This window comes from Lineus longissimus, chromosome 3 (genome assembly GCF_910592395.1).
Source record: "Lineus longissimus chromosome 3, tnLinLong1.2, whole genome shotgun sequence".
Classification (NCBI taxonomy): domain Eukaryota; kingdom Metazoa; phylum Nemertea; class Pilidiophora; order Heteronemertea; family Lineidae; genus Lineus; species Lineus longissimus.
The window spans coordinates 17865572-17887366 of record NC_088310.1 but is presented as its reverse complement, the minus strand read 5'-3'; the positions used below and the strand labels follow the sequence as shown (position 1 = coordinate 17887366).

General features: G+C 40.8%; 3 protein-coding genes across 4 annotated transcripts; 2 read left to right on the top strand and 1 right to left on the bottom strand.

Annotated features, from left to right (window-relative positions):
• Nucleotides 1–685: 685 nt before the first annotated feature.
• On the top strand, nucleotides 686–5963 carry LOC135485012 (zinc finger protein 410-like). The gene is made up of 8 exons (XM_064766739.1): nucleotides 686–740; nucleotides 1110–1721; nucleotides 2068–2242; nucleotides 2813–2994; nucleotides 3500–3589; nucleotides 3814–4014; nucleotides 4395–4535; nucleotides 4684–5963. Exons 2-8 carry the CDS (start codon nucleotides 1154–1156, stop codon nucleotides 4974–4976), a joined length of 1650 nt encoding a protein of 549 aa, XP_064622809.1. The 5' UTR covers nucleotides 686–740; nucleotides 1110–1153; the 3' UTR covers nucleotides 4977–5963.
• An 882-nt stretch (nucleotides 5964–6845) lies between these two features.
• LOC135484067 (protein FAM161A-like) lies at nucleotides 6846–12670 on the bottom strand. The gene is made up of 5 exons (XM_064765161.1): nucleotides 10781–12670; nucleotides 10365–10434; nucleotides 9696–9854; nucleotides 9218–9317; nucleotides 6846–8968 (listed from the first exon to the last, which is right to left on the bottom strand). Exons 1-5 carry the CDS (start codon nucleotides 12660–12662, stop codon nucleotides 8687–8689), a joined length of 2493 nt encoding a protein of 830 aa, XP_064621231.1. The 5' UTR covers nucleotides 12663–12670; the 3' UTR covers nucleotides 6846–8686.
• A 44-nt stretch (nucleotides 12671–12714) lies between these two features.
• On the top strand, nucleotides 12715–21791 carry LOC135484065 (ubiquinone biosynthesis monooxygenase COQ6, mitochondrial-like). 2 transcript variants are annotated; one of them, XM_064765159.1, is made up of 12 exons: nucleotides 12715–12945; nucleotides 14779–14913; nucleotides 15330–15388; nucleotides 15743–16000; nucleotides 16260–16367; nucleotides 16849–16911; nucleotides 17412–17519; nucleotides 17923–17998; nucleotides 19039–19168; nucleotides 19560–19675; nucleotides 20205–20371; nucleotides 20818–21791. In XM_064765159.1, exons 1-12 carry the CDS (start codon nucleotides 12768–12770, stop codon nucleotides 20857–20859), a joined length of 1440 nt encoding a protein of 479 aa, XP_064621229.1. In that variant the 5' UTR covers nucleotides 12715–12767; the 3' UTR covers nucleotides 20860–21791. The 2 variants fall into 2 exon arrangements, with proteins under 2 accessions (XP_064621229.1, XP_064621230.1); XM_064765160.1 differs by lacking the exon at nucleotides 12715–12945 and adding an exon at nucleotides 12958–14452.
• The last annotated feature ends 4 nt before the right edge of the window (nucleotides 21792–21795 follow it).

Below are 21795 nucleotides of genomic sequence, written 5' to 3'. Positions count from 1 at the left end.
CATCGGATACACCGTCTCTTTAATAATTATCAACATTGGCAACACTGTCAGTGTCACTGCCCCTTAAAATTTCACAAATCGCGAGACATCGGATACACTGTCCCTTTAATAATTATCAACATTGGCAACACTGTCAGTGTCACTGCCCCTTAAAATTTCACAAATCAATGCATGCACTGCAATGTAGCGATCAGATCAGCTGATGCCTCTTTTGTACGCATAATATCATCAATTTTACAATGAATCTGTGCAATTCATTCCTAAACACTACGACACAAACCTTGAGTTGAGCATAATTGGGGTCAGACAATGAACTATTGTCACATTCACAGTTGAAGTGGCACTCGGCATGCGACTCGGTATCGTCCATTGTATTTGCATTATCATGCATAAATAAACAGTGTGACGTCAAAGATCGCGCCAATTGTGATTGGCTGTCAGATGTACACTGTGGCAGAAGTATCCTGCAGAAAAAAATTTCGCTGGCGGGAATCAAAGGTCTCACTAGCCAGTGCGGAGGCCAGGCCTACCTCCTTCCAAAAATGACGCATACCCCAGTTCCAGCGGCTGTAGATTTGGCGGTACTTTACTCTCACAAACCTATACATTTCTGAACAGTTTGTCACTTCTAAAATACATCTGGCCTAGTTTAATTTGTACGCCATCACGTGACTTTCATTTGCGTGTACAAAATGGTGGGAAGCCCTGTCTGTGTCCAGGGTTTTGGAATATCCAATAAAGTGTGTATTTCAGTAGCTGAAGCCAGTAAACAAGGCAAAACTTTTGCAGAACTAACATAGCAATATTCAACGTATAGAAACCAACGTCATTTTGATGATTTTGCTGAAGAAAAGAGGTGTGAATATCCTGAAAGAAAGCGAATAAGAAAATTGTTCAGAGTGCAACTGCAACTAGTGCAAGTCAGTGTAACTGACATCTGACATACTGTACGATGTTGTCGACTGCAGTGTATGTGTGTGCATTCCACTCTGTGTCAGTGTATGTGTGTCACTGTCAACGTGCAGTGATTTAGGGTCAGGGATCCAGGTGAAACGCATGGCCATGGGATGACTGGTCAGCATTTCAGTTCTCATTGATTTCTTTTTCAGGGAAAATCACTGGACTAAGTGTGTTTGTCGACCGACCCTTCAGCATGGCAACTGGAACCATCGATCTGCCTGAAAGTCCGGAAGAGGAAAATGAAATGGATGAAACAAACATCATTGCTACCATGGAAACAGTTGTGGCAGATATAACAAACTTTGCAGCCGTAGAGGAGGAAGCAAAAAATGAAGCATCGATAGAATTACAAAAACTTCCAACATTGCCGTTAATGTACGCTTATACCACAGCAAATGGTAGCCAGTTCATCCGAATTGATGCAGCCAATCAAATTGTTGCTCCCCAGTGTACCCCAGTTAATAGCATCTCTGACAAAGCATATATTTTTGTGCAGGACACAGACTCTTTACCTAAAGTAGGCACAACATCAACTATTGTCGATCAAGCCAACCCAGTATTAGTTCTTAACAATACTGGCAGGGGAGTGTTTGAAGCAAACGTTGTGTTCGATCAGTGCCGTGTTCAACCTGGTGTGCAAAGCCAGACATCTTTTCAAAGTTTACAGGCGCTAGCCCATGCCAACCTTCTGCAACAGACTCAAGAAAAAATCGCCAAAGATCTGGGTGTGGATTTACCAGATTCTGAGCAGCGAAAGCAAGGTATGTTACTGTAATAATTCAATTTGTCTATGTCGTTATTTAACAAACTAGCCCAGATGTATGTCCTTGAAGATTCATCTGTCCAGGTGAATGATACTTTCGACGGTTGATAACTCTTTGACATTTGAAACAATTTAAATACGCTCACAAGTTTTAGGTTCTGTTGAATTCTCAGGCCCGTGGTCTTGTTGTGGTTGTTGATGTCGTCTGTCGATGGTGTAGGCGGGAAATCTGTGTTCAAACTCCCGCCAATCCCCTCATTTGTGATTTGATAATATAAATATGCATTCTTGGTGAAACATATTTATGTCTGTTAGGGTAAACAACCTCTTCTTTTTTGTTTCAGAATTTGTGTGTGATGTTGATGGGTGTGGGCGAGGCTTTTCTACGATGGGTTACATGAAGTGTCATCAGGCTGTTCACAATGGCAATGCTGAGAAGACATTGAAGTGCAACGTCCATGGATGTAACAAGACGTTTTCCTGGCCAGCGCACCTCAAGTACCACCAGCTCACTCATACGTACGTTTTTATTATCAGTGTTGTCGATTACTAGCACGGCGCCTGTGCGTGTTAGTGCAACTACAGTGGAACCTCCCTAAGCGGACACCTTTCTATTAAGGACATCCTCTCAATTAAGGACACTAGTTCTGGTCTTAAATTGGTTGTTTCCATTCAATTTGACCTTTCTATTACTTCATCTCATATTGTTGTGTAGTAACTTCATCTCATATTGTTGTGCAGAACTTCATCTCATATTGTTGTGTAGTAACTTCATCTCATATTGTTGTGTAGTTACTGTCTCAACCGCCCTAGTTTTGGTCTTAAATTGGTTGTTTCCATTCAATTTGACCTCGATCAAGGACAGCACTTGTCTATCCCTTGGGTGTCCTTAATAGAGAGGTTCTACATTCTGTACATTCTTTTTGGACTGGTACCACATCTCGGATGAGGCCAAAGTGAGGGACCATATCAGAGTGGCTAATGTTTGAGAAAAGATGGCAGACATTCTTGGAAATGCTGGCTTTGCGATTTGCACTAATTTGTTTTATTGCATCATATTTTGTTTGAAATGATCAATTTATTTTCCAGAGGAGAGCGTTTGTACCAGTGTGGTTTTGAAGGGTGTGGACAACGATTCTACACGGCTCAGCGGTTGCAGGTCCACTACCGGACGCATAGCGGTGAAAGGCCATTCATATGTCCTGAGAAAGGATGCCGACGCTCATTTTCAACAGCAGGAAATTTGAAAAATCACAGCAGAGTTCACACAGGTAAAGTTGTTTTTCAAACAAGGTGTCTTTCTTGACAATGGCTAATTTGCTACAAGTGAAAAGGGTATATTTTGTAAGTTGTTTGCTGTATTGCTATTGTTACACAATGGAGAACATGGATAACAAGTTTTTTATTTGGTAATGGTCTACTGAAATGTGACTTATTTTTATTAACATATATGTAGGCAAAAGATAACGGTGCCGTGATAATCCCTCCATTGTACTGTCAGTAGTAGTTCTTCTAGATTGGAATAGAAGGGTGCAGCCCCCTGGCCCGCTAAAAGTGCCCCAGCCTTTTTCAGAAGAGCTAATACATTTTCTATCACAGAAGGGCGCTAACCCTGCCCTTTTTCTTACTAACCTAGCCCATTTCTTTGGTAATTTTTCATCTTCCCTGCCCCCCAGATTTCTTGAAGAAATCTGTGTTGTCATGCACTGATTTACTTCATCTCATATTGTTGAATAGTTACTGTCTCAATTGCCCTATTTCTGTTTCCTCACCTAGGAGAGCGACCATATGTGTGCACTGTTGAAGGCTGTTGGAAGTGCTTTGCCGAACACTCCAGTCTTAGGAAGCACAAACTTGTCCATTCAGGTAAGATTATTTCTGCAGAAATGATTAGCAATCGATTTTGAGTAATTTTTGAGACCTCATTTATTTTGGGTCATACTCTATATCAGTATCACGCATGCCGATCCACCGTCGTTGTCCGTATATCCATCCTCAAAGGAGGAGACTTTGGGATAGATATTCACCGTCGATAAGTCGGCATGATTTCCCGTGGAATTGAACTTCATTATTCATCCTCTCTTTCACAGGTGAAAAGCCATTTTCTTGTGATATATGTGGTAAAACGTTCACCCAGAGTGGCAGTAGGAATGTTCACATGAAACGCAACCATTTGAACAAGACGCCGGAGCAAGACGGCGCCCAGACACAGCCGAGTAATGTCTATGTGGAACTAGCTGATCAGGATGTGTTGGTGCTCAGACAGAATGATGAAGACACGCGCTATCAAGGTAAAGAGATTTTATTGACTTGGAAAGTGTGTCTGTAGTGTAGAAACAATTAAGTCTCAAAACAACGAAATTATTTGCTCTATAAACAAAATCAGGTAATTGTAATGTAAGTAGGGGGAAAGTGGAGACCCCTGAGGAACCCTAAACTGTCGAAGAGAGTCACTCTCTCTAGATGTCACATGAGTGTACTGGGACCAACAGGGAATTGAACCCTTGACTTCAGAGGTGACAGGCCCTGATGTTTCCACTGGGCGACTCTGACTGCCCCTGTTGTCGAAATGCCTCTCACTCATCAAAAAGTAATTCAGAAGCGTGTATACCCTAGGTTTGAGTTGTTGCTGTTGCAAGTTGATATTGTCAATGTGCTTTCTCTTCATTAGACTTTCAGGGTGCGGAGCCTGTTGTGCTTTCCGAGGTTACTGGAGACCATGTGCTGGCCCTGACCGATCATGTTGTGACTGTCTCAACTCAGTCATCTGATGAACACATTGATTTACCTGGGACGATTCTGGGAACAGAAGGTAGGCAATATAAATCAGAATTATGAAATCAATGACCAAAATATTTGGTAAAACAAGAACACTAATGTATATTCTGAGCTGGGGAAAATTGTGAACTATGATAGCGATGAATATTGCTAAATTTACAGTATTCTTTTATTCCTTCCAGAAATCCTTCATGATCACTGCATCCAAACAGATTCTGGTCTTGTCACATCATCGGGCACGAATGTGGTCGTACTGTCTCAGCCGCAAGATATCATGTGTTCCATATCAGGTTTCCCGAGCCAAGTCGGCCACCAGGAGGAGATTGTGTACGACACTGACTTGCTGGAGACTGGTCTTGGGCACGAAGTGATGGCAGATCCCATCAGTGGTGGTTCCATCATCGGCGATAGCGGTATTTCAGAAAGACCATGCAAGAGCGGTATGGACCCTATGATGGAGTTGGATGATATATGAACACAACTTTCAATCAGACTTATCACCTTGCCTTGCAGTCATTGGGCACAGTGTCTATTGCCAAAGGAGTGTTTTGAGATATAAAATACCATGTTGGCACGAATGATTATTACGCTGTTCAGTCTGAAAATTCATGTAGAAACGAATGGTTTGTTGAATAAGGAGGCACATTTTCTACTGCTCCTAGAACCAAATCTTTTATTGGGACTTTGAAGTTATCATAGTGCTGCTGGCCAAACATTATCTCGAGACACTCCTTGTTTAAGCTGATATTGATCGTTACTTGGTCGGACTCTTCCTAGTCAATCAAGATGTCATAATCCGGTTATATAAAAACTCTGATTAATTCTATCAGTATTCTGAAACTGGCTTTGAGATAACTATAGAGTTGTCCAACCTGCAAATGTATAAAATAATTTTTGTGGATCACTTCTTGTCATTGTTGTTGGATGTTGTTGGAAGATGTATCATTAGCAAGGTCATTGTAACATAGATTAGAACAAAAAGTTCTATAGCTCAAAGACCCTTACATTTTATTTTTTCTATGAAACTATGCGAGTGGTCCTTTAGATTGTTGATAAGCTGTTGTGTCTATTGTCCAACGTATTTACTTCATTTGTGTATTCCTTACGATCATGAGCATAGCTACTGCCAACTATTAGCATGTTTTGTGCTGGTCATATTAAATATGGCATGTTTGCTACCAGTAACATCATAGTTTTGTCTATTTCACTATTCAGGTGATGAAATAGCACTGATTGGAATAGCCCTCACTGGCTTAGTCCTCCTTTGTATTTATTTCTATATACCTGTGTGTTTGTGATTATTTCACTATTCAGGTGATGGAATAGCACTGACGAATAGCTCTCTCTTGGTTAGTCCTTCCTTGTATTAATTCCTATTTACATGGATGTTTGTGATGTTTTTCACACAGTTACGGGATCCTGTGTGAGGACCGTGATATCGACAATAAATGATTCGAACATATATAGTTTTTGGTCATTTCTTTACTTTGTGGAAGTGTTTGAAACATCAAAGATCAACACCTGATGAGGCTGTGAAGCAACCTTTGAGGCCATTGAAGGTTGAACACCTTGAACTCTTGATTAGAGGCTGTCACAGCCTTCAGGGGCAACCTGTTTGGCTGTCGGGACGAATTGCTGAATGACCTGCAATTACTCACAGGAAGTCGAGAGAACGTGAGCAAACTTGGCTCATTGGCTATATAGACACTATTTGGGCGAGCTTTACTATCTGAGGAAACAAGGGGCCGATATTTCTATTATTGCCCAATGTTAAGATATGCAAGTTTATCAAATGATGATGCAGCCATCTAAAATTGGCTTCATGTGTTAAATAAAGTCTAAACTGACAAAACTTGATTGGAAAGGAATACTGGGAAATGTCAAAATGAAGACATCAACTTGATAAACCCACATTGAAGACTATAATGTAATAGCATCCTTCAATAGGACATATCCATCACGTCAATGGTGGCACTTCAATGGCCAAATTCATTTTGTTTGCATTGGGTGGAAAAGTGCACATTCAATGCCTGTGGTGTTTAGCTGAATGGCGCACTGATTTCCATGGAAACATCCTGCATTACTAAAGAATATGACCCATGGACTTTACTTCTGGGAGGTATAGCCCTCATCATTTGTACAGAGCAGTGTAGTGTAGTCAAGAAAGAACCGAGAGGTGATCCAAAAGACACAACCAAGAGGCACAAATAAAAACCATTCCATCCATCATATCTGTGCACCACTTCACTGAGGAAAGTGTCCATCGAAGTTAAACGTCATCACATCATGATGAGTCACAACTCGACTGTCAGAAAGACAAGAAGACAAAGACAAATTAAAATACAAATACAAAAATAACAATTTTATTTTGTATGGTTTTAGTTATTTCCTATAGATCAACTACAGGCTAAGACAGAAGAACTGTACACCTCATTGTCTTCACTAAGTACCTCTCTCAAAGGAGTTATCAATGCCAAACCACTGAAGCAGATAAAAAATCTTTGAACTCATAGTCTTAAAATATATTGAGGTACACACAAACAGTCTAGTATTATAGTACATACAAATTTTGGCGCTAGAATACATTAAATTTACAAATCTTAATGAATGTCATCAAGTACTCATGGTGTTGAACTACTGACCAATTATAACAAACCCATGCAGTGAAAAGATTCTGCTCTGACGAATTACGTCAGTCCACGGTCATACCTCAACTCAAGCAGACGTGCTTTAAATTTTCTCTCATTTTTCTGCGTTTTCAAAATACTGACCAAACATAGGCCTACATGTCATCAACCGACCTGAATATCAACACTTACATGTAATCTCCACCAGGATCTCAGCAATCATACTGAAATGAATCATTCTGATTTAGTGTCTGCAGAGCTTTTGCATCATAATTCTGGCATAAATATGAGCCTAGATACAACATCATTTGCTGGAGTAAGGCTCAAAAATTTGTTGTGCAATCTACATTTTGTTAAAGGCTTTTAGATATTTGATGAGAAGTATCAACATACACGCTATAACTGTACATCAGCAGGCAATTAGTCCAAGCATTACTTTGACAGCAAACCACATGGGTAAAAAAGATAAGTTTTTCGAAGACAAGAATCAAAAGGCACAGAATGTGTTGTTGGGAAGCACTTCATATCAATTGACTTAGGGACGGTTTGACTCGTATTGTGTATGTCCTGCAATATAAAGACCCTCCTACATGGATAGGGATGAGATGATGTCATCACCGCCACCCATGACAGCTGGCAAACTGGTAGCCATGGACAGCAGAAGATGTCAGTTTAACTGCAAACGTTGATGGCAAAATTACATTACCTCAGTCCAACAATGATGTCACATACATGTACCAGAGGATGTAGCACACATTTTATGAGCACCTCAGTGGTGCTTCAATGACATAACACCATTGTTCATGGCCACGTGTTGGCTGTCAAATATGAAGGCACACCAGGTCGCATCATCTATCCTTCCTGTACAATCTTATACTGTTCTGTTAAGTCATCCTGAACCAGCAGGCAACTACAAAAGAAAACTGCTCTGGGATATCAAATGTGCAAACAATACTATTATCTTATCCATAGTGCTAGATGAACATAACATACATGAAGAATACCATTTTAATTCATAACAGCCAGCAGTGAATGACATTGAAACATCAAAACTAAAAGCAACTTTTACAGCACTACCATATCAAAAACGAAAAGCCCAAATGCAGAAAATTTCCGTTGAGCCCTTTAACATGGACTGTCGGACATAGTTTAGTAACTGAAAATTCATTGGACTCTCAACCTAATATCCTTGTATATATAATCACTAAATCATTTAAATTCTGATATTCTAAGACAATCTTCTTACTCCAAAGGTTACAAAATGTACCATCCCTTAGAAGTTTATTGTGGAAAGATATTTCCACTTCACCCAGTGGAGAATGACTTGCCCTGAACAGGAAGAGGTTGAACACCTGAAAAAACTCTTGGGCGACTTTTGTAAACCAAAATAGGTAAATACAAAGAAAACCACAAGAACCACCATCACATGGCTAATAACTGTGTTGAGCTTACTATCAAAGTAGTCACCAAAGTAGTTATTCAATCTAAGTTCCTAAATCTTTCTAGTGTCCACATGAAATTAGAATAAGAACTACCAGTTTAGCCTATGAGAGTCATTTCAAGCTTCATCAGCACTCTCATCTAAATCCTCATCCACCTCATCCGAAGCGGCCCCATCATCTTCCAAGTCATCCTGTCTGTCCCGGGAAACTGTGTCTTGTCGTGACGCCGTCTTTTCATACGAATACGAGTTGAAGTCATCGTCATAATCGTCCACATCGTCGTTCTCGTAGTCGAGGTCAGTTGCTTCCGATCCTTTTTTGTTGATAAATTCTTCGCTCACGCCTGCACTTCTCAATGTTGCTGAGTAACGCTTCTCTGCCTGTTTTCTTGCATTGATCTGGAATTGAGATTGTAACGATCAATTAGCTATTAGTTCGTGGCTTTTTTGTCTGTCCAAAGTCTTCGTCGCAAGTCAGGGGAGAGGGAGGCCAACCGAGACCTTGTAATCAACCTCCTTGCTTCACCTGCATGTCAGATTAAAATGACACCATACCAGTATAAGTCTTTTTTCTAAAATGCAATAAGAATATTGCCGAAAATCTTTTTTCATTTCGAGAAACTGGCGGCACAACTGCACGACACTCACCTGTGACTGTCGTTCAAACAGATAGGGTCTGTTGTCCACTCTCTCTTTCATAGACTGAAGTTCATGCTCATATTCCTCTCGACGGGCACGCTCCGCTTCCCTGTAAACATAATATCAAGGATAGTATCACGACAAATTCTCAAAGGGTTTTATTGAGATTTTGTTCACGTTTACGTAAGTAGCGAAAAAACACAAAACTAAATAGTAGCAATATTTCAATGCGGTTTTTCTTCCAACGCAGAATCGGGTGGCCTGTCCTGAAGACAGGGAATGTATTTTCTTAAGAGCTTCATCATATTTTGTCAAGACAAATCTTAAGCAGAACTGTATAGAAATTTCTGTCAATGCTATGTATATGACATGACAACACTACGGACGTAAACACATGTCGAGTGTAGAAATTATAGAATTAACAATTCCAACTGAACAGCGTTACAAAACAAATACCTGCACCACACAAAAACCGAGTCAAACATACCTATATTTTCGAAGTTTCTCAGCTGGCGATTCTTTCTCCGGAGCTACAGCCACACCCTTTTCGGCGATCATTTTCTTCAATTGCTTTTCTTTTTCTCGCTGCCTTCGTTTCTTATCCATAACCTCTTGCTCTTTCCTTGTCAGCTCGGCTATTTTTTCTCTGAAATAAGTTCAATCTCGTTTCAGAAAGATACAATCAACAAAACTATAACATGAAATTTCTACAAAACTATAACATGAAATTTCTACAAAACTATAACATGAAATTTCTACAAAACTATAACATGAAATTTCTACAAAACTATAACATGAAATTTCTACAAAACTATAACATGAAATTTCTACAAAACTATGACATGAAATTTCTACAAAGACCTACAAAACAACTGCATCCTTTTCAAGTTCAACTCAGGCATGTCAGGTGGCATAACCTATTCTTTATATTGTCTGATCGCCTGGGAAGACACATTGTAGTTATAACCTTCTTGGATGGGCGACTGTCCTTGATCGAGAGGTGTCCAGTTAACAGCGGTGTCCACTAAGAGAGCAACCGCTGTATATGCAGCAGGATGTCTCGGAGTAGGACATGTCGGATCCTGGATTGCTCAACATCATAAATTATCTTCTGCTCCTTCATTTACTGCAAGTGCAACACCTGGGCTTGACTTACCTGTTAGCACTTGATCGGAGCTCTTGTGACATGGTTAGCTTGGAGGGAATGTTATCCATAGTCAGAGAGCCTGCAAAGAGAGATGATACAAATCAGTCTTCATAAGTTTTGGACATTTAATAATTTTGATGCAGTTCCAACACAAACAACAGAATTTGGACAGTCTATATTTTGATAACTCTGGATGTACATGTTTTGCCAAACTTACTCTCCTTAAGCTCAACAACCAGACACTATCACAATCACATCACTAAGAACTTAAAGAGCACACATCAAGAATTGTTCAGACTCAGCTGAAGCCAGATTCATCGTTCTTCAGTCCAGTGGTCCATTCAATTCAATGACTCTTGATCAAGGATATTCCAACCTTGAATAGCATTTGGCATGTTTTAGTAATAAAGACTCTCTTTATTTACCAATAGATCCAGATCTTGGCCTCGACCGTGAATTCTGATACGGCCATCTGTTCTCTTTCAGCAGCAGCTCATCTCTCATCATATCATCAACAACTTTATCAACATTTCTTTCAATGGAACTCGTTCGAAGATTAAAAGGTTTGCAAACGGTTGCTTCCTTTCGGTCTTTCTGGTTGATCATCTCCTTCTGTAGTTTGCGGTGGATTCTTTCAAAATCGGGAACCTTCTCTTTGATCTTTGGCTGGAATTTCGGTTCCTTCTCAATACCATATTTGGCAGCCTTGTCCCCAGTTTGTTTGAACTTGAATTTCCCAGCCACGTAGTCACTCCCCCTAGCAGCCATATTCGGAGGTAAAGACGACGCACGCTGCAACTCCTGGGCTCTCATTTTGATTCGTATTTTGCGATATTCCTCCTCTTCACGAATACGCTCAGACACAGTGTTGTCGTAGACATCGTTTGGGACAGGCTTGGCTTTGAACACCTTACTTTTCTTCTGTGGAGCAGACCTTGTCCGCTCGTGGCAGTTGTGGCTCTTCTTGCTTTCATCCCGCTTCAAAAATTTGAAAGGCTTCTCCATTGACTTTAGGACTTCCTTGCTGAGCTCCTTATTGACGCGTCTCCTCGTTTCTGCCTTCTCATTGATTTCATCAAACAGCGGTAAGTAGACATGCGCTGGGACGGGTGTGGCTTTGAACGTCTTCTGGCATTCAGCATCATATTCTTGCAACTCCTTCATCTTTTCTTCTTGATATTGAGCAATGGATCTTGAGGTCATCTTCGGTTTCGTTTCTTCACGGACTGTCATGCTGAAAGGTTTAGGGATGGTGATGCGGTGTCGCCACGTGTCTTCTAAGGAATTCGAACGATCACGTGTACCACTCCTTGGCCTCTCTCGCCTGTCCAAGCTTCTTGACGCTCTTGAGGAAGGTTGTTGTCTTGTAGAGGATCGAGTAGTTGATCTGGCAGCTGTTCTTGGAGCATATTCCTCAACAGAGAAATTATCCCACATGTCGTCAATACGAGTCATAGCAGAGGCGAGTTCTTGTGGGCGACTGCGTATAAATCTCTCATCTTCATATCCGTTCCTGACATGTTCTGTGTATCTGTTCCTATCGTAATCTGGGGCTTCATCTCCACTGCTGTCACTTATTCGTTTCCAATAGTCATCGGAACGAGATGGCTTCTCCGTCCAAGCAGTTTTCAGAGTATATCGACCTGCAGACTCTGACGTCCTTGGCGATTCGTGTCGTTCGTCATGAGAAGTTGACGCTTTCGAGCCCATGTCTCGTACTTGGTCTCTTGCCACTCTTGGTGCCCTTGGAGGTTTCTCTGTACTTTTTCGCAGACCAGTGATCTCCAAACTTTGGTTAAATGTGTCACTGCTAGTATTAACAGGTTGTTCATTACTGAGTCCATAGTCTCTTCCCATTGTTTCCAAAGTTGGCGATGGACCAGGTGCAAGTTTGCCAACACCCAGAGTCAACGATGCAGTCGACCCAAATCCTTCACTGCTCAGTTTTTCCTCATACATCTTCTCACACATTGCCAGCGTTCGCCTATGTTCACTTTTCAGTGTCATTAACTTGTTGTAAAATTCGTCATCAGACATATCGCCAAGGGTTAAATTTTCAATGAGTTTAGCAGTGGTAGAAGAAGTTGAAGAGTTCAAAAAATCTGAACTGTTGCTGGTGTTTTCAGCTTTTGGTTCCCTATTTTCTTGGTCACTGTCTAGGCCCTGGCCGGGATCTTCATTGTGTTTTTCATTTGCATACTTTGCTCTATCGGTCAAGGATGATTGCAGCCCAGTTCTAGGGTCAACGGGTGACTTTAAACACCCATTTCTGAACATAGAAAGGCTGTGAATTCCAGTGGTTGCCATGTTCAACAAAAAATTTCAACTGAATTACGCATGCGCAGTTAGAGCAAGCACTTGCTGGTACTTTGGTTTTTTGCTGTTCGTGAAAAACTTTAAAAACTCAAGAAAATGTCACAATCTATTCGTCGATTTTCCCGTGTTTTAGCGAAGAATAAAACCTTTTTTAGGACTCTAATAGGAAGATCATGTAGTAGTCTATCTGGAACAGAAGATGACACGTCACAAGTTTACGATGTTGTGATTTCAGGAGGTGGAATGGTTGGGGCTTCGATGGCCTGTGCCCTTGGTAAGGGTTTACTGTCGTTTCGCTACATTGCCAGTTCGCTACCAGTCGTTTCGCTACATGTGGCGGTCGTTTCGTTACATGGTAGGTCGTTTCGCTACATGGGTGGAGTCGTTTCGCTACATGATGGGTACGGTCGTTTCGTTACATGGAGGACGTTTCGCTACATGGGTGGAGTCGTTTCGCGACATGGATGTAGGTCATTTCGCTACATCGTAGGTAGTTTCGCTACATGGGTGGAGTCTTTTTTCAAGTTTGTGCTAAACTCCGGGCTAAATATCTGTTGTGAATTTAGGGAAAAAATGCTCGAGTATAGTACAATTACAGATTCGTCTTCGGGTAATCATCATCATCATCATCATCATTATTCACGGCGTAGTAACCAAATTTGATTTTTGCCGCATGCAGTTTGAACGGGCTAAGTGTGCGGGTGCATGACAAAAGTTTGAAACAAAAACTCGGAAATGTTCTGTTCGTTCCAAAAAAAGTTTGTTATAGGGTAACGAAATAAAAACGTAACAAATGTCTACCAATTCAAAGTCCTCCACACTTATTTACAAAAGTAATACTGGCGGTTTTAATTAATATGTAAAGTCGAGGACTTAGTGAGCCCCCCTTTAGGTCGGGGGAGCTCCCCCGAACCCCCCTACGAGCATATGTTATTAAGTGCAAGCTCTAACAACTACAGCTGTTACAATGGGGGGACACCCCCCAAACCCCCTTCCGTCGACATAGGTTTTTACCAGTGCGTTGGAGAAAAGATAAGAGAATCGACTTAATCGAACTTAAGTCTATCCACCGGCAGTCGCAGATGAAGAGTGATGGTGTGCATCTCAACGACGACGGACAACACAGACTGGCACGAGAAATCCGGGGCGTTATCCTTAGGAGGCGCTAGGCCTTTGGTGCAGCATTGATATACGGCCCTTTTCAGGGCCCTCAAAAAAGTAAAAGAGACAAATGTGCATGGCCTACAGATATTTCTAAGCAAGTAATAAAAATAAAGAAATAAATCGTGCAATTCTGACCCTATAGAACAATATACCAACTTTTATAGGATTTTAACAAAAAATGGGGCCGGGCGTTTTTCGTAGGGGCGGGCGGGGACGATCACCAACTCTTTTTTTTATGTGGCCTAACCCAGGCCAGGACGACAAGAACCCCTTGCGCGCCATCAAACCGTATAAGTTTTTTTACCGGCAAACTGTGCTATAATAAATTTGTAGTCACCACCGGGAATTATAGTAGGGTAAAATAGAGTAAAAATAATGACTCCACCCATATAGCGAAACGACCTACGATGTAGCGATATGACCTACATCCATGTCGCGAAACGACTCCACCCATGTAGCGAAACGCCCTCCATGTAACGAAACGACCGTACCAATCATGTAGCGAAACGACTCCACCCATGTAGCGAAATGACCTACCATGTAACGAAACGACCGCCACATGTAGCGAAACGACTGGTAGCGAACTGGCAATGCAGCGAAACAGCCTGATACCCTTGGTAAGTACACTGTACATTTTGCATTATATACCATACACAGGGTGTCCCAAAAACAATACTGTAATCATTCCAAAAAGTTATTTTAGGGTTTAAAGGTAATCTTTACTGAGGCACGGTTAGGCCTTTGACCATCAGTGCAATCAAGTCTATTGGTTCTTATTTTCTGCTGATCTGTGGCTTGGTTATATTGTTGACTGTTGTCAGTGTTGACCTGAGCTGAATGTTGTGATGTGACAGCACTGACGCTACAGGTTGTATGTAGGAGCGGTCCAAACCGAGGATGTTCTATGATTATTTTTGCACTATTTTCTAACTTCCTCTTGCAGGCAGTGATCCATTATTTAAAGGGAGAAAAGTCCTGATGTTAGAGGGAGCACCAGAAGCAAAGGCAGTTCAGTTGACAGAGAAATATAACAATAGGGTCTGCGCCCTCAGTCCAGCTTCAGTGGAGTTTTTATCAAGTGGGTACAACCAACATATTCTTAATTTCCCAGTGTTGCACATTCCCTTTAAAAGATGCTTTCCATGAGGGTCATTGTTTGGATATCTGGGCATAGGGATGCACAGTAGCTCACTGCCCTTGATAGAAGGATTGAATTTTCCACCTGGCAAACAGGCAAGTTGTCCCGAACAACAGTACAGTTGGAAAGGAGGATGGTAGAAGGGATCTATACAGATCTACATGAATCACAAGTAGTAACTTGTCTGTAGGTCAACTTTATAATGATGCTGTAGTTTGCAGATTAGTACTGGTTCAGCTGGATTAGAGGTTATGATTTTCGTGACTAAATCTTATTAGGCTGCAAAACTGTGGCAAGTCACAAAGCTTTCATCATGTCAATACCAAAAACTTAGTGTACCGATGTATTTATTCTAGAGTTTGGTGCTTGGAATGAAATACTTACCATGAGGGCCCAACCCGTGAAGAGAATGCAGGTAAGCAGATACAAATATAGTTTGAGGTGGAGAGATATTGCCAGGCTATAGCACTCATGATATTTGTAGAGTTTCTATATGAAGGGTAATAATTCCTGGATGTATCAGAAAGGGCATTTTAAGATCTTTACCCAGTGAGGTTTTTTTTACCTTTGAAGTACTTCTTCTCTGAAATGCTACTGAGATGTTGGTAACACTTTAAGATCTCAATGATATTTTGGCAATGGCGCTTTGCAATGTTCAGAGTGTTAAATAAGTATGTTTTGCTATTAAGGTTTCCTGTGTATGTTGGCCAAGCTGCATGTTATATGATCAAAGACTTGATCATTGAGGAAGTCTAAATATTCTTTCCAGGTTTGGGAAGCCTGTTCAGAATCCATGATTACGTTTGACCGAGACAGCATGGACGGAACCTTGGCCTACATTGTGGAGAATAACGTCATACTTGAAGGAATAAACAGACAAATCAGCCACTGCGGTGACAGTGTTGAAATTAGGTACAAAACCAAGGCAAAAGGCTACGAACTAAGCACACAAACTGAAGAAAACCCAGGCTATTCTCTGGTGAAAATTCATCTCGACAATGGTGAGACAATACGAACTAGATTATTGGTGAGTTGTTCCCATAAAAAATCCCTTGGCAAATGATTGATATTATTCCTACTCATTCCACACAGATTGTTTACATGCTGCCAACAAATGACAAAAAAATCAAAAATTTTAAATGCTCAGAATATTTTTTTATCATGGACATGGCATTTCATATACCGGTACATGGCAATACTGGTCTCACGAATTCATGACGCAGGTAACTGCATGATGCAACGCATGTACTCAAGTGAAATGGATTTTTACTGTAATTGTCTTCCAGATAGGTGCTGATGGTTTCAGATCACTGGTGCGAGAAACTGCCAACATCAACACAATTGGTTATGATTATGATCATTCTGCTATTGTGGCTACGCTACATCTCTCTGAGGTAGGTTCAATCTGATCACAATCTGATCACAATCTGATCACAATCTGATCACAATCTGATCACAATCTGATCACAATCTGATCACAATCTGATCACAATCTGATCACAATCTGATCACAACCTGATCACAATCTGGCAACCAATACATCAGTATTATTATTACTGACTAAGTGTAGGTTATTCAACACCATGTTGGCCTTGACGGGTTGTTAGTCTGTGGAAAAAAGGGATAACCTGAAAAAGATTTTAGAGACAACTTTAAGGATACTTAACGTAATGGTTCAGGAAAATGTGACCTTTGTGCTTTGGGCAACCAGGCCCTTTGTGATGTCTTAGTAGAACATGGCAAGGTAAAGGGAGAGGAAAGGTGCCAGAGGATGGAATAAGTCAGTTTTAAAATCTATGATATAATCTGTGCTAAGGTTGACTGCCACTTGTCTGAGACTAATGTTTGAGGTTTTTGTTTCATTCATATTTTCAGCCTTGTGAGAACAATGTTGCCTGGCAGAGATTTCTTCCCACTGGACCAATTGCTTTATTACCAGTAAGTTTGATTCTGAGGCCCACTTTGGACCGATTTCTCCAGAAAAAATCTGATAATGTGTAACTCTAAAATTTGATGGTAGTCGCCTTCTTTGTTTAACATAGCAATCTGTTCAATTCAACCACTCTTATCAGAAAACCTCTCAAAACAGAATTTCTCAGTATAGGGTGTTTTCCTTTGCTACCATCAGAACGAGAAAACAGAATTTTGATAAATTCTTGAATATGGCACAGCAAGTCGGGGACCTTTCTTTTCAAGGCCTGTAGGAACTTTGTAATGACAACGCCAACATTTGATGACGTTGTGTTGTCTGTTGTTCATTTCAATGGATGTGACTCAGGATATTTGGCCTCATTGGTTATTTGTCTGGTGTAAAAAATGACATCCAACTGATTGACAGATCCACGAAATGGTTCTTCGACAGACTCACTGCACCTCCTAGCAAATTCAATGGGCCACTCCCTGGAAAAGTGTGAGCAAGTTTGTTTTGTTTTCTACAGCTGTCCGATACATTGAGTTCCCTCGTCTGGTCAACAACACATGAAGAGGCTCAGGCTTTGATGAAGTTACCGGGGGATGCATTTGTGGATGAGATCAATAAAGCTTATGTAAGTTCAATCCATTTATTGCACCCCAAAAACAACAGCCTGTAAAGTAATGCTTAGCTATCACACAACAGAGGAACCTCCCTTAGTGGAGACAACTCTGTATTAAGCACAGCCTCTCTATCAAGGACAGTGCATTTGCTCCAATATCGGCCACTTCCATTGAATTCGACCAGTGTAATCGGGGCACCTCTCGATTAAGGACGTCACAGCATTTTTCAGTCCGAAGGGTGTCCTTGAAAGAGAGGTTCTACTGTACATTGATAACCATTGATAACTATTTGTCATCAGAAAACCAAATAAAATCATAATTAGCAGTCTTTCAATAAGATTGCTGCGTAATATCTAATCATTTTCTATCTCTTTTTGGTGAAGTCTCCAACATGGCTCTATTTTTATCTTCCAGTGGCACGAGTCTGAAAAGAACAACTTGGCAGTCACTGCTGGTCAAATCTTGGGTCAGGTCCTGTCAGCTTTACCAGGTGAGATTATCAATTGCTGACAATACAATACAGTACATGTACAGTGCAATTTCTCGACGCTATTGAAATAAGACACAGAAGTTTGCCTACTTTTAGTAGGGGTTGTTGATGAATACATTGAAACAGAAGTTAAAGGGTAACTCGTGTCAAATTTCACCATATAATGTTTTAGCTGTTTTTGACAAATGACTACGTCACTTTCTCATAAATCGGTAAGGTTTTCGAATCCAAATGCACATTTTCTAGAAATTGATGGTTTTATCCCCCCTGGACGGCTCGCTTCGATGCTGTTTTCGTTGATGACGTCACAACATGAACATTTTCGCGGTCGCGGTGGTTTACATTCAGGGATTTTATAATAAATCTAATCAAAAATGGAAAATTTGAGCTTCACATTTGTGATCAACAATTAAAAACGGACGTATTTCCGCAAAGTTGTAAATCACATCATAGTATCACTTTAAAGGAGATTGCTCGTCAATCCACGTGACTATCAGAGACACCTGCAGTGAAAATATTCAACTACTTCGGTTTCCATTTAAGGGATAGTCATTAGCATATTTCTACTACAATGTTTACTATGAGTCTAAGCACGTGGGTCACCCAGGTGGCTCCGCAAGCGAGGTAACTTGACGAGGCATGGTGTTACACTATAATAGTACCTTACGAATCCGCATGGAGCGCGTTATCGATAATGGTCGCAAATAATGTCAAAAACATAAAAAGTTATCGTAAATATTGTTATATTTCTGGATATTGGAGTATGTAAATGATAAGGAGACCTAAACCAATGACAGACCAGTATCCTATGAACCTTACTAGTGATTTGGGGTTCTTGAAACTCCTTAGATTTATCAATGAAAGCTTATTCCCGCCTTAGGTTTTTACCGGGCCATTCATAGCACACCAATTTCTTAAGCGTTTTAACGAGAACTGTCCTTTAAGGAAAGCCTGGACTAGCCACTTAGAGCATAACTGGAAAATTTGATTGTTTTTATACTTACTTTCATGAGATTTCACTTTTTAACATTTTACTCCAGTTGAGACGAGAAAGAGTGTGAAACAGCTGCCCCCAACGATAGTGGATGTGGATGAAGAAACAAGGGCTACGTTTCCATTGGGAATAAAACATTCATCAAACTACGCTGCCCCGAGACTTGCTCTCATTGGGTAAGTCGAGGCCGGAGTGTGACAATGACAAAATGGACCCTGCCTATACATGTATCTGTGCAGAAATAAAACATCTCATTCCCATTCCATATCACCAAGAATAACTAAAGACTAGTCTTTATAAGTTTTTGGTTTCACCAACCTAGACTAGTGATCACTCGACCTCTCCATCTACACTGGAAACGAAAGTGAATTTTGCTGCAAAATCTACATCCCAGTGAGGCTGTTTTAGGAGAGCCTCAGTCTTATGGCAGGCAGCCAGACTTTGGAACGAACTCTGTCTTGATATTTGAAAGGCTGAGACTGTTGCCATTTTCAGGCGTGGGCTAAAAACCCATCTGTTTAGATGATTTTTTGAGGCGATTCTAAATCGTAACAATTTTCTTTTCAGTGATGCTGCTCACAGGATCCATCCACTGGCAGGTCAGGGGGTCAATTTAGGCTTCGGTGATGCCGAGTGTCTCGCAGAACAAATAAGTCATGCCATTTATGATGGAGCAGATATAGGCAAGTATCTGTACTTCTGGGTCGGTCGTTGGAAAGTATCTCAGCTGGTAACATCATGTCAAAATGTTGTCACATGTACATCGATGTACATGAAAGAACAGGTCAGCAAGTGTTTTGGTGTCAGATTTAAACCATGGGAGCGCAGTGTGCAATTAGGAAGTTGTTGGATTCTGAGGGGGTTCAGTAAGATGGCTTGCTGAGTGATGGCTCATGTACATATAGATTTTTGCTTGATTCATATATGCATTGATGGCTCATGTACATCTGGCTTCTTGCTTGATTCATATGCATGTCAGGCTCAGTCATAATGAGCATTTATTGATAAGAGATTTTAAAATTCAATTGTTTTGTGTCTCAACAAATTTTGTGTACTTATATACTGTCTTTCTGATTTAAAATTCATTGGACAACAAATCTGCTCATATGCAACGTTAAGCTTATTTGTTAGATTGGAAACAAGCACATTTTGCATAAATAGACAGTCATGGTGTTTTTCAAATGATATCCAAGTGTTTTATTTATATTTTAGGTGCCCTTCATTATCTCCAACAATATGAAACCATTCGACAACGGCACGTCATCCCTGTGATGGCAACAATCGATGGTCTGAAACGTTTATATGGAACAGCATTTTCACCGGTCGTCCTGTTACGCTCTTTAGGACTCCAGACAACAGATTCTTTCCCATTCATTAAGGTAGGGTATCATACACCAGAATAGATTTGTGTTGTCTCCCCTTGGGTCCATCTCTCACTTTTCTAATCATGATTCAATGACTAAATAGAAGGAGGCCACTGAGTGAGAAAGGTTATGCAAATATGCTTGGTCAGGCAACTTGATATGAAAAGTGTCTCACATGGAGACAAAGTCACAACCACCTGGCACTGTCCAGTCCAGGCAAAACACCTGCATGAACCTGGTCCCATAAGCAGCTGTGAAAGAGTGTATGACCTTGTAATTTTATTGAAGTGGGCTGAATATGAAGCCAGTCCCCATAGCCAACACCGCAATGTCATCCAAGGTTCTTGCTGTACTAGCTGTACTTGGTGCCAAAATCTCAAGGTGTTTTTGTCTTTCGAGGACCATTTATTCCCAATCTAACCATCTGATAACCATCTGATATAGTTTCTCTCTTTCTTCAGGATAAAATAATGGAACTAGCAATGCATGGAATCCGGTCATGAAGTGATACACCAATGTTCTTGATCATTCATAAGGAAAGCAAGTCCTCAAGTGTTTAGTTTGTACTGTCTTGACTGAAATGGAATAGTTTCCATGAAGTGGTTCAACCATAACTAGTGCTTCTTGTAAATATGTGCTATCTGATTCAAAAAGAGATTTTGTACAAGTACAGTGTTGTTCAATCAGTACAATAGTTGTAGCACTCGAGTAGGATTTCCAAGTTATCAAGTCACACAAGTGATCTGTGTTTGGCCAGGAAACCTACTAAACAGCCACAATCATTCGTGTGGAGACAACCTATGGATTACACTTACTTTTGACATGTCCATCTGAGTTTCGACATGTTTTTTCCATGAAATCTGCATGTTTACGTCCACGATCTCAGATAATCACTCACTCGGGTATATGATAAAAATCAGAATGTAACACAAGCCGCACTTACACCACCTGAAAATGGACCACCAATCTTGGTTCGGGAACCAATGCCGCACCATCGAAAATCCACCAAGCGCTTACACCAGCGCTGCAGCTAGTTATAAAATCCGGCTACAGATGGCGCGCAAACAATAAGCAGAACGCGGAAAGCCTTGGCAGAAAGCGCCATTTCGAAAGCGCTGCCTGGAGCCGAACCATCTAACTAGCTAATTGCCGATCCATTTGCGCGTACACCACGACAAAGCCGAGCTTTTAACAAGCCGGGCGAATTTGGACCATCAAGCTTGGTGGGACAAATTCGCTCGGCAATTTGTATCGGCAATGGATTGCCGAACCAATTTGTCGCGGCAATGTGGTGGTGTAAGTGCAATTGGTCCACCAATATTTCGTGGTGTAAGCGCAGCTATTGACTGAGGTATAATCAGAATTATTGAAAGAGAATAAACAAAAATATGTGTATTCAATATTTTACTTCTGTATATTAATTACAATCTGCTTTGTGC

Excerpts from the sequence above, each read along its gene's own strand:
- LOC135485012 (XM_064766739.1), top strand. The coding sequence starts at position 1,154 with ATGGCAACTGGAACCATCGATCTGCCTGAAAGTCCGGAAGAGGAAAAT. Across the intron at positions 1,722-2,067 it reads TTCTGAGCAGCGAAAGCAAG|AATTTGTGTGTGATGTTGAT; the intron begins GTATGTTACTGT and ends TTTTTGTTTCAG. Across the intron at positions 4,536-4,683 it reads GACGATTCTGGGAACAGAAG|AAATCCTTCATGATCACTGC; the intron begins GTAGGCAATATA and ends TATTCCTTCCAG.
- LOC135484067 (XM_064765161.1), bottom strand. The coding sequence starts at position 12,662 with ATGGCAACCACTGGAATTCACAGCCTTTCTATGTTCAGAAATGGGTGT. Across the intron at positions 9,318-9,695 it reads GAGAAACTTCGAAAATATAG|GGAAGCGGAGCGTGCCCGTC; the intron begins GTATGTTTGACT and ends TTATGTTTACAG. Across the intron at positions 8,969-9,217 it reads TGTTTGAACGACAGTCACAG|ATCAATGCAAGAAAACAGGC; the intron begins GTGAGTGTCGTG and ends TCTCAATTCCAG.
- LOC135484065 (XM_064765159.1), top strand. The coding sequence starts at position 12,768 with ATGTCACAATCTATTCGTCGATTTTCCCGTGTTTTAGCGAAGAATAAA. Across the intron at positions 16,001-16,259 it reads CAATACGAACTAGATTATTG|ATAGGTGCTGATGGTTTCAG; the intron begins GTGAGTTGTTCC and ends ATTGTCTTCCAG. Across the intron at positions 16,368-16,848 it reads CTACGCTACATCTCTCTGAG|CCTTGTGAGAACAATGTTGC; the intron begins GTAGGTTCAATC and ends TCATATTTTCAG.